Consider the following 13,554-nt stretch of genomic DNA (forward strand, 5'->3'; position numbering starts at 1 on the left):
AAAATCTTTTAGAACAATGTTGGACTCATTATGGACAGTTTAAAAGCAACAATCACAATCTATACAGCAGGACCAGAGATATCACTTTTGTTTTCCATTTGTTCCTCTTTTTTTAAAATCTGGAGCCTACATTACCCACAATACACTGAGTAGCACTGGAGGCATGCAATTACACACAGCTTCCTCTTGACCCAAAAGAGGCATTATACTGCTTTTTTCACATTTGCAGTTGTATTCCCAAAGACCTGTAAACATACTTAAGTGTGTGAAATTGTTGCAGTCACCCTTTTTTATTGTAAAATTAAAATTGTAAATGTGTAGCTAATTAAACAAACAAATTGTTTATGAAACAATTATTGAGCAATTGTTTATTGTGGAGTCGCAACTGATGTTAAGATGACTTCACAATTGCTAATATAGTATAATAGTTATAACATGATTGTATTGTTTTTTAACAATGAAATAACTATTACTTCAAGTTTAATCAACTATAAATGTATAATTTGTTAATAATGGTTATTAAAAATAAGACAATATATGGTTTCATATTACGATACTGATACAATGTTGATATACTGCCCTCTCCAAACTTCTTTTCTTTCTTATTTGTTGGGAGTTTCAAAAACAACAGGAACTCTCGACAGCATGTGAAGCACAAGGAGTCCACTGTAAAATTAAATTGAATTCAGAGCGAGAGGCGATCCTGATGAGGCAGCAGTCGGGGGAGAGGTCTGTGACTGACCTGTGATTGTTCTTGGCCTTTCACCATCTCCCCTCTGTCCTTTCTGCTCTCTGGCTTGAGAGTGCTGGGGCCTTTCAATTTCTTGGCCCCCACTCCTTTGGCTTTGGCTCCTGAAGAAGGCTTCTCCTGGCTGCCCTCCTGCTTCCTGGGTTTGGCCAAGGGGAGGGGTTTGTCCGTCTCGCCTTTAATGTGCCTCTCGTAGGGGAGGAGGAGCCTGAGGAAGAATGCAGGCAGAGGGAGACAGATGAGTCTGTGGTGTGATCATGTTATGTCACGCTGTGCTCGCAGGGAACAGTTACCAATTTATGTCTTGGTTCATCGCACACAAACAAAATGTTTTAGTCAAACAACAATTTCGGATTGAAAAATAAATAAAACCACAAAACTACACATTTGAATTTTCAAAAGGGAACCAACTCACTAAAAAGAGTAGAAAGTAAAGTATTTTGTTTGATAATACCCAAAACAGACTAAGCTGCAGCTTTGCCACAGGCATGTAGAGTATCAAATACCTCCATTTAAAAGCTCCTTGTTTTAATACCTGGCAACCATTAGCAATCCTATTGTAATTAATCTAGTTTAGGGAAAATCCAGGTTCAGACCGGTGCCAGAGTGAGTGTGAGAATGTGAGTAACCAGTTATCTCCTGCTGAGACGGATCACATTTGGTATTAGTTTAACCAAGAGAGAAGAATGTGTGTGTTTGCGGGTGCGTAAAGCTAATGTGGTTGGTAATACAAAGGAGGGAAAATGTCTGAAGTCAAAATTGTTGAAAAGGATCCTCAAAGCATCTATCATTCAATAATATGATTAATCGCAGAAGCCCTTGAAGTGGTTACAGTAATAACAGATTTCAGCTGGTAACAGTAGTCTCTACTTTTAAACACACTGTCCTTTTCTGACGTGATTAAATGCAGGAAAGCTGCATATTCTCCAACTTAATTAAGTCCACACGAAGTGACAAGGAACATTCAGCTATTTTCGACTTCTGTTATTTCTCTTCTGACTACTTCCCAAGTCAATTTTCCATATCTGATGTCATTACTAATGGGAACATTAAGATCTGGATAACATAACAATACCCATGTGTAAAATAATGACATGAAGAAACCAGCGAGGGAAACTTTTAGACTTTTATTGCTCTGTAAAGAAAATGGAAATTGGCACTAGACCAGAAATAAGAAACAGTGTGGAAGAGGAAACCAAGACAACTGAAAAACTACAACACTCCAAACTTCAAATGCTCCTCTGAAAATCTCTCCAGCTCCTCTGTCAGGTTTTTTTTTTTTTTTTTTTTTTTCTCACAATAACAATCCATAAAAGCCAGACAGAAACATGACTTTCTCAGTCATGAGAAAAAATAAGGTCTTCTCGTGTAACGACAAGAGACGGTTGCAGTATTCCTTTTAAGGGACATGGCGGTAAAACAAACAATGAATCAAGAGCTGTTTCGCCTCCTCTTCAAAAGGAAGAAAAAAAGCCTCAGAGAGTTCAAGAGGCTCTGTGGGATTTTTTGTTATTTTTCCTCTGAACAAAAGTGCTGGCAGGGAAAGCGGTGAAACTACATTTCATACAGCTGGTCTGGCACCAGGCCCCAGGCCAAGAAAGGAAATGTACTATTAAATGTGACTTATTGGAAAGACAGAGAGCAAAGGGGTTGTGAAAGAGAAGAAAAGAGAGCAAAAGGAAAAAAAGAAAAACAGCGAGAGAGGGAGTGAAAGAGGGGATAATGACATGTTAATGAAGAGTATAAATGACTGTGAATGAAGGAATGAAGAATCCTTGAAAACAGGAGATAAAATTGTGCAGTCCTTTAAGCTTTAAAATAGCAGCAGTGGTATTTATTACAAACAGGGAAGTGGTTCTCAGGCTTTAGGCAGATAGATTTAATGTTTCACCGTTACACAACAGTGGATCGGAGTTCTTTAGGCTGGTAAATGTGTAGTAAACACAAGCTTTTTTATTAGTGATCAAAGGGCTGCAAAAATGGCATATATAAACATTATGCCAGGGTGTACTGTTGACTATCACGATGATCTGTGGGAAAGAGACGACTGCTTGGCCCGGGTCAGCTTTATGGAATGTCAATATGGGGTGGGGGTTGGGGTGTCGCAGGCCCGGATAATGTAAGAGCTGAGCCCGGGAAATTACTGGAGCCTGAAATAGTTCCAAATGGAAAAAACGCCAAAAATCAGTCTCAGGAAGTTCCATTACATTGCGAGAATTATTTGCTTAATTACGCTTGAACAACATGAAGATGAAAAGCGTAGCTTTTTAAAAACAAAAACAGGACTTTCAATTCCAAATTATACACTGTTTTAAAGTTTTATATACATTTACAACACAGGCTGAATAAGCAAAGGTTCAAGCTACAGGGCACTCACTCCTTTTTCCATTTTTAACTCCACGTTTAAAAGAAAATCATCATAGAGCCCTTTAGTGTGAATGAGTCATTTCAAGCAGTGTATATATTACTTAGTCATGATCATCTAATATAGCACTCATAATACAATACCACTTATATAAGTAGCAATTTCCTCCAAGGAAGGGGAAGGGTTGAGCTTGGCAGCCGCTGCATTAGTTGACAGGGAGCCAGGTGTAGTTAATAATTCAAGCCACTGGGGGGCGTGTGCTGCACTGAGAGATTCCAGGAAAGAATTTCATTAAGGCAGGAGAGGCAACATTTTTATGAGGTCAATAAATACTTAACTTCCTCTCATGCCAATTTATCACTCGGCTTTTGTTTAAGCAGCCGTTTTCCACGCTGATAACAAGCAACTAAATATATGCAGTGAGGAGATTAAACGTTGAATAAGCAGAGATAGAAGAGATCTCATGTAATAAACCTGAGATTCATTTATCTGTATACATATAATGCATTTTATCTGACTGAGGTTGAGAATCAATAACAGTGTGAACCTCAACATCAAACCACAACTGTCAACTAAGCACGTCTGCGCCTTTGAAATAATGGATTGCACACGAAGCACCTCCCCCCGAAAAACACAACTTGGCAAAAACAAGGTGACTTTACCAGCAATGTGCTGCTCTCATCTGAGTTTTGTGTTACAGGAACGAGCAGTGTGCGAGAATCCAAGAAATGCCTAAGTCACCAAATAAGTGGAAAAAGCCTGCAGGCTGTTCCATTTCAACAATTTCCCTCCCATCCGTGCTGAAATTAATTTTAACTGGTGTTGTGTTAAGATCACAAGCGCTGCTTCACGCATCAAAAAAAAGAAAAAAAGGAAAAGAAACTATTTAAAGAGCTGGTGGACAAGCCCTGGGGGCTGTAGAGAGATTTGTACGAAAGAAAATGGCTTACTTTTACAAGCCTGTGAGGAAAAGAGAATACAATAAAAAAAAGATAAAAATCTAATCTTTATCAAATCTAAATGCACCGATTAAGCATTATCACAGCAACAGGAAAACAATTACTGCTGAGGAGAAACAGGGAGACAAGATGCCAAGAAAGCGGAGGGATAAACAGACATTGTAGCCGGTCCCTCTGCTTTGGATTCATGCCTCAAAGCCCCTCTTTTGTCTCGAAGCCAAACCACTTGAGGTGACCCTCATTCATGCAGTTAAAACAGGAGGGCAGCACAGGAATGTATGAAAAACTTAAGTCCTTTGTCAAGTCTGAAAATACCAGATTTAAAATGACCTCTACTGTTCCCCCAGGGTTTGCTCTCATTAGCTGCTGCTGCAGCTCGCAGTAAATGTTCGCCGTAGCAGGTGTGAGCCAAGAGTGCTAACTGTTTAAAACAAATGAGTAGTCTTCTGCATAAAGACACACTTAAGTATTAACACCCACAAATATACAGCATATGTTCCCTCTCACTGCCCTACAGTGGACTGAAATCTCCGAAAGAATGTCATTAATTTAATTTGCTACACTGAACTAGTTATTAATCAGTAGACTTGAATAGATTTTCATACAGCCAATTGCCTGTCACACGTCACTGCGGTAATTTGTGATTTCTCACTGCCACTGGGGAAAGAAACCTTGGACCTTTTGATTAAATTCCACGCATAAAGAAATTACCCAATATTGTGATTTGTTAGATGGCTGCAGAAAAAAAAAGAAAAGGAGGTTTTATCCCTGAATAATCAATGAAGCATTTTGTCTTGGGGAGACCATCCAGCTCTCAGAGGTTAAAATAGCTGCCTGCTATTTCAGTGTAAAGAACATGCAGCTCTTTGGCTGCATTCCCACCGTAGCTGAAGAGAGTCATGGCTATACAAAGAATTTGGCAAAGCTTTTGATGCGGATGACATGTTGAGATATTGTTTATAGAGTGTTAAGGAATGCTGACAGACAACATGCCACCGTGCTCTCATCGTCCAACTTCTTCTCTCAAACTTTATTTCTTAATATTGAGTGAATCGTTTTCATCTCTCTCTCTCTTCCTGCTTCTCTCAGGTCAGGGAATAAAAAGCAAGGAGGACATCTAGGTGACACTCCCTCCCTCATGCTTCTTATTGTAATCCAATGATACCCTCTGCTTTAGAACAAGAGACTGCAGTAATTGAAATCTGTGTTTGAGCTCCAGTATTAGACGAGGCAAGCTAAAGTGTAGTGCGCTACATTTGATGTATCTGCAAAACATCAAGGACAATGCAGAGAGATGCTGACGAGTGCAAGATACTGAGCATCTAGCAAAATAAAATAAAAAACACAATCCTCTTGCCTATCTCTGCGATTACAATTCTCAGTGTGAAGACTGCTTCAAGGTTTCCTCATAATTATGAGTATAACAAATGTATTTTTATATCTGGGGGAGCAGCTTTAGTGAATGCAGAGGAACATCGATACCAGGAGGAATGAATAAAGGCTGAATCAATAAAACATCTAGTCGTCTAAAATTGGAACAGGCGTGCATCTGTCTTAAAAGAAACACGCATCTGCATGATGTGAGCCGGAGAATATTTCACAGGCCTCAGACTCGACGTACAGTACATCTGGCAAACATCTAATACTTTTAAAGATGAAATGATCTAATCCAAAAAGCCCTCATTGTGCGCTCTCCGCTATTGCCCAAAACCTCAGAGTTTATAAATAGCAAATTATTCTAAATAGCTTCTCTGTTGCCATGGATACCCCCCCTCCAAACCCCCCCTCCCGCCCCAATACCAACCCCGTTGTGCAATTACATTAGAGTGCCAAAGCATGGTGAGGTATTAAAAATCTGTAACAGGCAGAAATGAACAGAGATAGTGAAATGTGATGTTTTTGTAACAAGAGATCATGTAGGAAACCAGGAAGATTAAATATGTAGGAGCTGTTAAAAGGCGCTGACCTGTATAATGAAAGAAACAGCATGAAGTGCAAGGCAGGGAGTGGGAGAGAGGGAGGGAGGGGGGGGTTAGCACAGAGAAAATGGCACAGCACAGAAGCAAAAGGCAGTCTATTTCAAGGTTATTGATGCCATCTTTTTCATGACCTCATTTTTAATTCAGAGCGCTGGGCCCTGACAGCTAATCTCGGGAAACGGTTTAAATAAATATCATTAAAGCTTCCCCGTAGCTGCAGCGGCAGACCTTGGCTTGGACGTTTCTGCATTGATTTTTCTCCCTGCGCGCTAATGAACGCCGCAACGCAACTAAAAAACAGTAACTTTTGAAAATGACAATTAGCTGAGGTTATCTCCTGTTCAATTCCAGCTATGCAACTCCATTACTACCAGTGATTACCACCTGCTCCTGGACAGCATAAATACAGTGATTATGCCTCTGGCTCCATCTTTCACAATAACATCTCCTAGGAAACCATTTCATATGATTTTACCATTAGGGCGGTAAAGGGATAATGTGTATAATTTCAAATGCGAGCTGAATGCTTGTGTATATTCTCAATCTTTAACCCGAAGAGCACCAACACAGCCAAGAACATCCATTTAATTCAAAGCCATTATGCCCTGTAATATTGTTTCCTCTCTTCCTGCCAGCCTCAGACTCTTTATTTCCTGCTCTACCTTTCCTCAGCCCACTGAGACAAATCAGAAGCGATCCTTCTGAGAGAAGAGGAAAACATAAGTGTTGTTCCAGTTTGTACACTGTACATTCTTTCCTGTGAATTATATTTCTGTAGCACATTGACTAATGATTAAAGGTGGAAACAAAGACGCCTCTGGGGAACAAACACACACTTCAGCGAGCCCACAAACAGCCTCATTTATCATGCGGAGAGAATGGCCCTGTTTGCTGAGTTAATACAATGAAGCTAATTGCCCTCCAAGCAGCCCAAACACCAAGGCTCAGCTAAAATTATTCCCCTGAATGGAAACTTGCTCAGCTTCAGCTGATCTCTCCCTCTCACACACACACACACATGCCCGATCACCCCCCACCCCTCCCTCTTACACCTTCCCTCTCCGTCAGCCTGATATCCACTGCAGTGTGTGGATATTATTGCTTTGCATTGATTCAGCATTATTTTCTCTCAGCTGTTTCTCAGCGGCTGGAGAGGGAAAGGCCAGCGCAGCAGCAGTCACACCTCAGCGCGCCCCACACGGATTCGTCCTGTGACCCTGTTTACACCCTATAAACTGATGAACAATACAGCTTTTCACATCTGGCTTCAAAGTCATTTCTTGGCACAGATATCATACTGATTTCAAAGCTAGATAAACAGTCACAAGGCGAGGATCAAAGACCTATTCTGTCTCTTGCAATAAAATGATATTTGGCCAGCATCATCTATTATTAGTATAAATATGGAGCTCCACTATACCGCAGCTCCTCCTATAAAACACATCCCTGCCTGAGGAACATAGTGTAAAAACTGAAAGCACCCTCAGCAGAACATTTAGAGGCACATTATCAACTTGTGTACAAATGCTACACACTGAACAATACACTCCTCACACCTATGGTTTCACAAATTTCCTGGAAAAGCCTCCTCTGCCGCCACTGCCTGCGCTCGCAAATTCGCTTACAGCATGCAATCTTGACACAATATGAAGCTGCCCGGCTCCCTCATACGGTACTGCTGGCATATTTCTGTATTACTGACAGGTGTGATTGTGTGTGTGTGTGTGTGTGTGTGCGCCTGAGCTGTGCTGATGCATGAACCAGCAGCAGCTGGAGGGATGTGGAGAGGGGTCGCCGGCCTGGAGGAATGACCTGCCTCATGAGCGACTGGTTATCTCTTGTTGGGAAGATCGTATTTGGCATTTGTTTAACCTTGGGAAAGTGGGCGTGTGTGTGTGTGCGTGTGTGTGCGTGTATGTGTGCGAGAGTGTGCGAGTGCCCCTGCATAATACCCTCGCAGATCCCTGAGGACCATATCCTTATGTTTGCTTTGGTTTGGTAATTCCATCTGAGTGATTATAATGTGGAGGTTCAAACTGCTGCAGTATCTGACTGAATGATTAGATGAATACATTAAACCGCTGTTTTCATTTTATCTTACATGCAGCTCTAAATGCATGTATGGAGGATTGGGGGGGTTACTGTATACCGCGTATATGTGTATCCATGTATCCATGTAGGTCAGTTAATAATTCAAAACTTTACTGCCGTTTTGAGCTTTTAAATCCTCTTTAGCCTGCTTGTAGAGCAGAATGGGTGGGGTCTGCTGCATAATTGGTTCCATAGTGCCACACAACTAATCAATTAATCCTAAGAAAATAACTGAATCGCATCTCATCATGAATTCATTCAACTCCATAAGGAATATTTCTTAATGCTATTAAAACTGCATGCCATAACAGTGAGAGAGGCTGTGAGGAGTGATTTGCAAACTAGTGCATCGACTTCCCCCTGAATAAGATCAATATTTGTCTTGTCGTGTCCCTATGTTATGAATAAAGCATTGTGAAATCACATTTGATGCAGCTGTGGGGGAGTGTACTCACTTCAGGCGATGCAAACTGTTCCATGTGTGCACGCATAGCAATAATGTGTCACATGTAACCGCCGAACACCATAACTCACCTCTCGTAGTGTCTCCGCGTACACGTGGCGGCACTTGTGCTGCTGGGGTTCCCGCCCAATTCATCATATACGTGCTTCCACTGTCTGCGGACGGTGATCTGTAAGGTACGGATGAGAAGACAAAGAGCGATAAGACGGAGCGAAAACAGAGAGACAAAGAGATGGAGGCAGAGTGAGGGAAATTGGAAAAATATGAGCGGAAGAAAGAATAGAAAAGAAACAAAGAGAAAAACATAAGTGGTTGACATCATTTTGAGGTCTTGGGGAGTTACTGAGTCATGATGTTCCAGTTATTGAATCCTCAACACTCAATTCTCTAACATAATAAGCTCTGTTAACATCATGCAGCCAGTTGTTCCTGCTATAACCCCGTATCCCATAACAGATGACAGACTACAACACAAAAACACAAAACTCTGGGCTGCCACAGAGCTAACAAAGCCTCGACATGAAACGTGAGATAATCAACAGCAGATATGAGAGGTTTTTAAAAGGATATGAGCCCCCATTATATGAGCTGTATCCTGTTTATGGTCTGGTCTGGCTGTCTGTTTGAATGACATTATACCAGCGGGCTAATGAAGAAACAGGCATGAGCAACACACTTGACGACTTAACATCAAACATTGACTTCACTTTGGAAACACATCGCACATAAATAGTGAATGAACAAACGGCAGGTGAAGCTGCCAAGTGAAATGGCTCATACACGCTTACTTTCTGACTCACTACGGTTGTGTGTGCGTGTGCATACACTCAATGTGCGCATTTGTGGGTACATATGTGCATTTCATCTCCAACATGGGAAAAAATGAGCGATTTGACCAATTTCCCTCTGACCAGTGTACGAGGAACATGTGTTTTCCACTCCGAGGGGGTTTTGAAACAACGGCATCATTTTTGCTAAATGTGGCTCTGAGCAAGACTTTCTTCTTGGGAAAACAGTGACTGACCTCAGGGGGCAAAAGGAGGGCAGTAAAAAGAAAAGCCAGGGAGGAAAGGACGAGATAATAGAGAAAAAGAGAGCAGGAGGGGAGGGAAGCATAAAGAGGGGGGAAAAAGAAGAAAAGATGGGAGGGACCTTGACGAAAGAGAGCAATACACTGCCACATATGTGAATACTTACCAACTCATATCCTCCGAGTTTCTGAGCAGCTTGAAACATGGTCCAAAGGTTGACTGTGGGAGACAGAAGACAAACAAGACTGTCAGGAATGCTGGGAAAGAACCTGAGCTGAAACACATAACGTCATATACAGTCATTACACCAGAGAGGGGGAAATAAATACACAGCTGGAGGAAGTATTTAGATCCTGTAGTGAAGAAGCAATAACAAAAAATAAAAATACGTCATTATGAGTTAAAGTCCTTCATTGAATTATTACAAGGAGGGTGAAGCAGCCTTTAGTTTCTATGCTCCCCACCTGTGGATATGCTTCTTGAATCCCTGATTTCTGTTAAAGCTGTCAGTTCGTTCAAATCAGGGCTGTTTAATGTGGCTTACTAATTAATTAGATACGCAACTTCTTTGTAATTTCTAACTATTTATTGGCTTGCTTTTGTTTTGTCTAAATCACTCATTTTTAATATATTACTTTTATACCCACTTTGAATTGCCTTGTGCCTAAATGGTGGTATATTTATAAAATTGCCCCTCCTTGCCTATTACCAGCAAAATGTTATTAAACATCAAAAGTAAAGGTACTCGTTACACAGAATGGTCCCTTTTTATATTATTGTAAATTACATTATTGGGATTATTAGTATTGATGCATCAATACATCAGCCATATCTAACAGTTGTAAGTGGTAGATAGTTTAATTTATTTAGAAGAATGCACTTTTTTAAAATAAGTTGATGATACTTTTGTGAGTAAAATCAAAGACTGCAGCATAAGTAGGGACTATAGCTGTGAAATATGATTAAACCCAACCTTATCTCATGTAATGCATTGTGTTATGTTATGTCACATCACGTCATGTCACGTTTTGTTACGTCATGTTCTCTCATGTTATACCCTGATATGTTGAGTTATGCTCTGTTATGCAGTGGAAATGGAAAATACATCAATCAAATGAACTACACTTTCTTATGAAAGATTATTCTTTATGACCATTGCATGTGTTATGAGTTAGTGCACCAGAATGCAAATTAACCTTGAACTAAATAGTGCAAACAGTAGTGAAGTGGCAACAGATATACACAAAGATGAATGAAAGTACAGAATGAATTATAAGCCCAAGCCATAGCAACTTTAAAATATACAAAATAAACAAAAAACAATACACGAAGTGTGAAGTTAAAATGTCAATTGAGTTCAATTTTAATCATATTTTAATTTTTTGCTTTTTTATACTCCACTACATTTATTTGATAACTTTAGTTATCCTAGTTACTTATATTCATATAATTCAGTGCCAGTAGGCTGCTACCAATCACATAGTGAAGCAGACAGACAGAGCATGTATTATTGTGTTGTATTTTTAACTTAATTCATCAGCGATCTGAAAAATTATGAATATAGGCACCCATAATAAGTCTGCCCCTACTTAGGTAAGGTACTGAGGGGGTATGTAGATAGCTAGACAGATGGATAGGCACACAGACAGATGTAGTCATTTTTATGGGAAAACGACAAGGAACTATAGTAATTACATATTCCTGGATCTGCAAAATGAAAACAGCTTTTCATCATTTTCACACAAAGCAACGCTGCACTTCTACTGAAAGGATGCAAATGAATATTGAGTACTTGTACAGTCACCACAATGTGATAAAATACAGCATATGCTTCATCCTGACAAAGAGATTTGTTAACCCTCAGTTGCAGCCTGCAGGTATGAATGAAAACCATTACAAGCATCAAACGCTTGGCAATATGTTCAAACTTCTGTTTGAACTAATGCAAATTCATTTGCATTGATTTCCCCATGCAAATACCCCATGACAGGCCGTATCAAAATACAAGTCTTGTGTAACATTTTCCTAAAAATAGCCATCTATGCTATGCAAATGCCTGTCCGTCTCTGAGAGAAAATATTTTGCACAAACAAAGAACTACATGTTCATTGGAGGACTTTTTGTGCCAATGACATTTGTATTTGCTTTCTGTAACATCATTGTTTAACATTTTTATATGAAGGCCTATAAATAAGAAAAGGAGGCCTCGCCTGGGGAGAAATCCATCAAAATTCAATCTGTGCGTACACAAAGCCTTGCATTTGTCAAAATGACATTTTCCTATCTCCGCATTTGACAGCATTGATTTTTTCCTTCCCTCCTCTCTGCGACCGTTGTCAATGCACGGGTGGAATAACAAAGGGAGCTGGGTAGATTTTTTCTGTTTGAACTGAGCACTCTGGCGTATTGTGCTTTCTGACTGTAGAAACAGAAAGATGGTCTATTTAACTAGCTTGTTATGCATCGACTGTAATTACCACAATAGCACACGGGACAGGGAGGGAACAGAACAGATAAAGGAAATGAACGAACATGCCTTTTCTTAGATGTCTTGTCATTAGCAATTTCTTTTCTTAATTTCCCTCTATTTGGCAGGGGCAATTATCACTGAGATAAGGATGACAAAACAGGAACACAATGCAGCCTCAATGACACACCGATGGCATGGCAATTAGACAACAAGGCTGAAAGAGGGAGACAAATTGGAACTGATGTTCACAATCACATGCTGATGCCCAAGCAGTGAAGCACACATGAGTCTGGAATAGACACACACACACACACACACACACACACACACACACACACACACACACACACACACACACACACACACACACACACACACACACACACACAGAGTTAGCAGTTGATCTTGCCGATCAAGGGCATTCACATTGTAACCACAACTAGTCCTGTTTTATTCATCCTCAGTCCACTCTTTCTCTCATTTCTTTCAACACCACTACTGCACCCATACAACTTCAATGGCAGCAGCTGTACAGCAAAGTCAATATTAACCAAGTGATAAAAAATAGAAGGACAGCAGCTCGCGTGAATAAACTGCAGCACAAAACCGTTTTTTTTTTCTTTCTGACTCTAACGCTCCTCAAATGCACCAGCCGACTATTTTCTGTCATTTCCTGTCATTCAGGTGCTACCGTGCATTCAGCCTGTATGAATGGGTTTACTGAAGTAATTTACAACCACATTTTCCCCTTAAAAACAGTCAATCAAGGATTGTTGAATGGAGCCATCTTGAGGAAACTCTCACAAGAGGTATAAGAAATAAAGAAAAATGTGGTACAGCTTAAGAAGATTAGTCGATCGAATGAAAAATAATCCGCAACTATTTTTATAATCGTTTTAGCAATTGTTTAAGGCAGAAATAGTGAAAAATGTTGAACACATTCTCTGAAACTAGACATAGCAAGACATGCTTAGACATAGACATCACATTGGAAGTTGTGATAAGCAATTTCTATTGTTGTTGACATTTCAAAAGCTAAACAAATACTTTTTTGTTGAGTTGTGTACTTACATTATCCCAAATTTTTCCAACAATATTCAAACCCAATTTTATTCAAATTAACTGTGCGTTTCATTTGGTCGCCTGTCGTTATAACTTTCAGGGGAGAGAGTAAGAGACTGAGGAAGGAGGTCAGCGAACATGATGCCTAAGCCAAATGGACAGATTCTCATCGCCAACTGTAGTTGTTCAACTTGAAGACAACAACTCCGCGCTCCCACGCAACTTATGTCTTTTGTTCATGGCAAATCAATCACTAAAGACAATTATCACTAGTAGCAGTGCTAAATGTTAAAGGAGACCTATCATACTATTTTCCCCCTTCCAGCTTTCAGTGTTTTAGGATCTTGTGCATGTAAAGTCATGTAAACCTATTCTAGTGGTAACGT

At 40.1% G+C, this 13,554-nt stretch overlaps 1 protein-coding gene across 1 annotated transcript in view; it reads right to left on the reverse strand.

Moving 5' to 3' along the window:
- arid5b (AT-rich interaction domain 5B) overlaps nt 1-13,554 on the reverse strand; it is an 83,904-nt gene that overhangs the window by 4,657 nt on the left and 65,693 nt on the right. The window contains exons 7-9 of the mRNA XM_030441783.1: nt 9,803-9,855; nt 8,677-8,774; nt 743-956 (exon numbers count right to left, since the gene is read on the reverse strand). Coding sequence (XP_030297643.1) covers nt 743-956; nt 8,677-8,774; nt 9,803-9,855 — 365 coding nt within the window. The remainder of the gene's footprint in view (nt 1-742; nt 957-8,676; nt 8,775-9,802; nt 9,856-13,554) is intronic.

Source organism: Sparus aurata, chromosome 15, assembly GCF_900880675.1.
Source record: "Sparus aurata chromosome 15, fSpaAur1.1, whole genome shotgun sequence".
Classification (NCBI taxonomy): domain Eukaryota; kingdom Metazoa; phylum Chordata; class Actinopteri; order Spariformes; family Sparidae; genus Sparus; species Sparus aurata.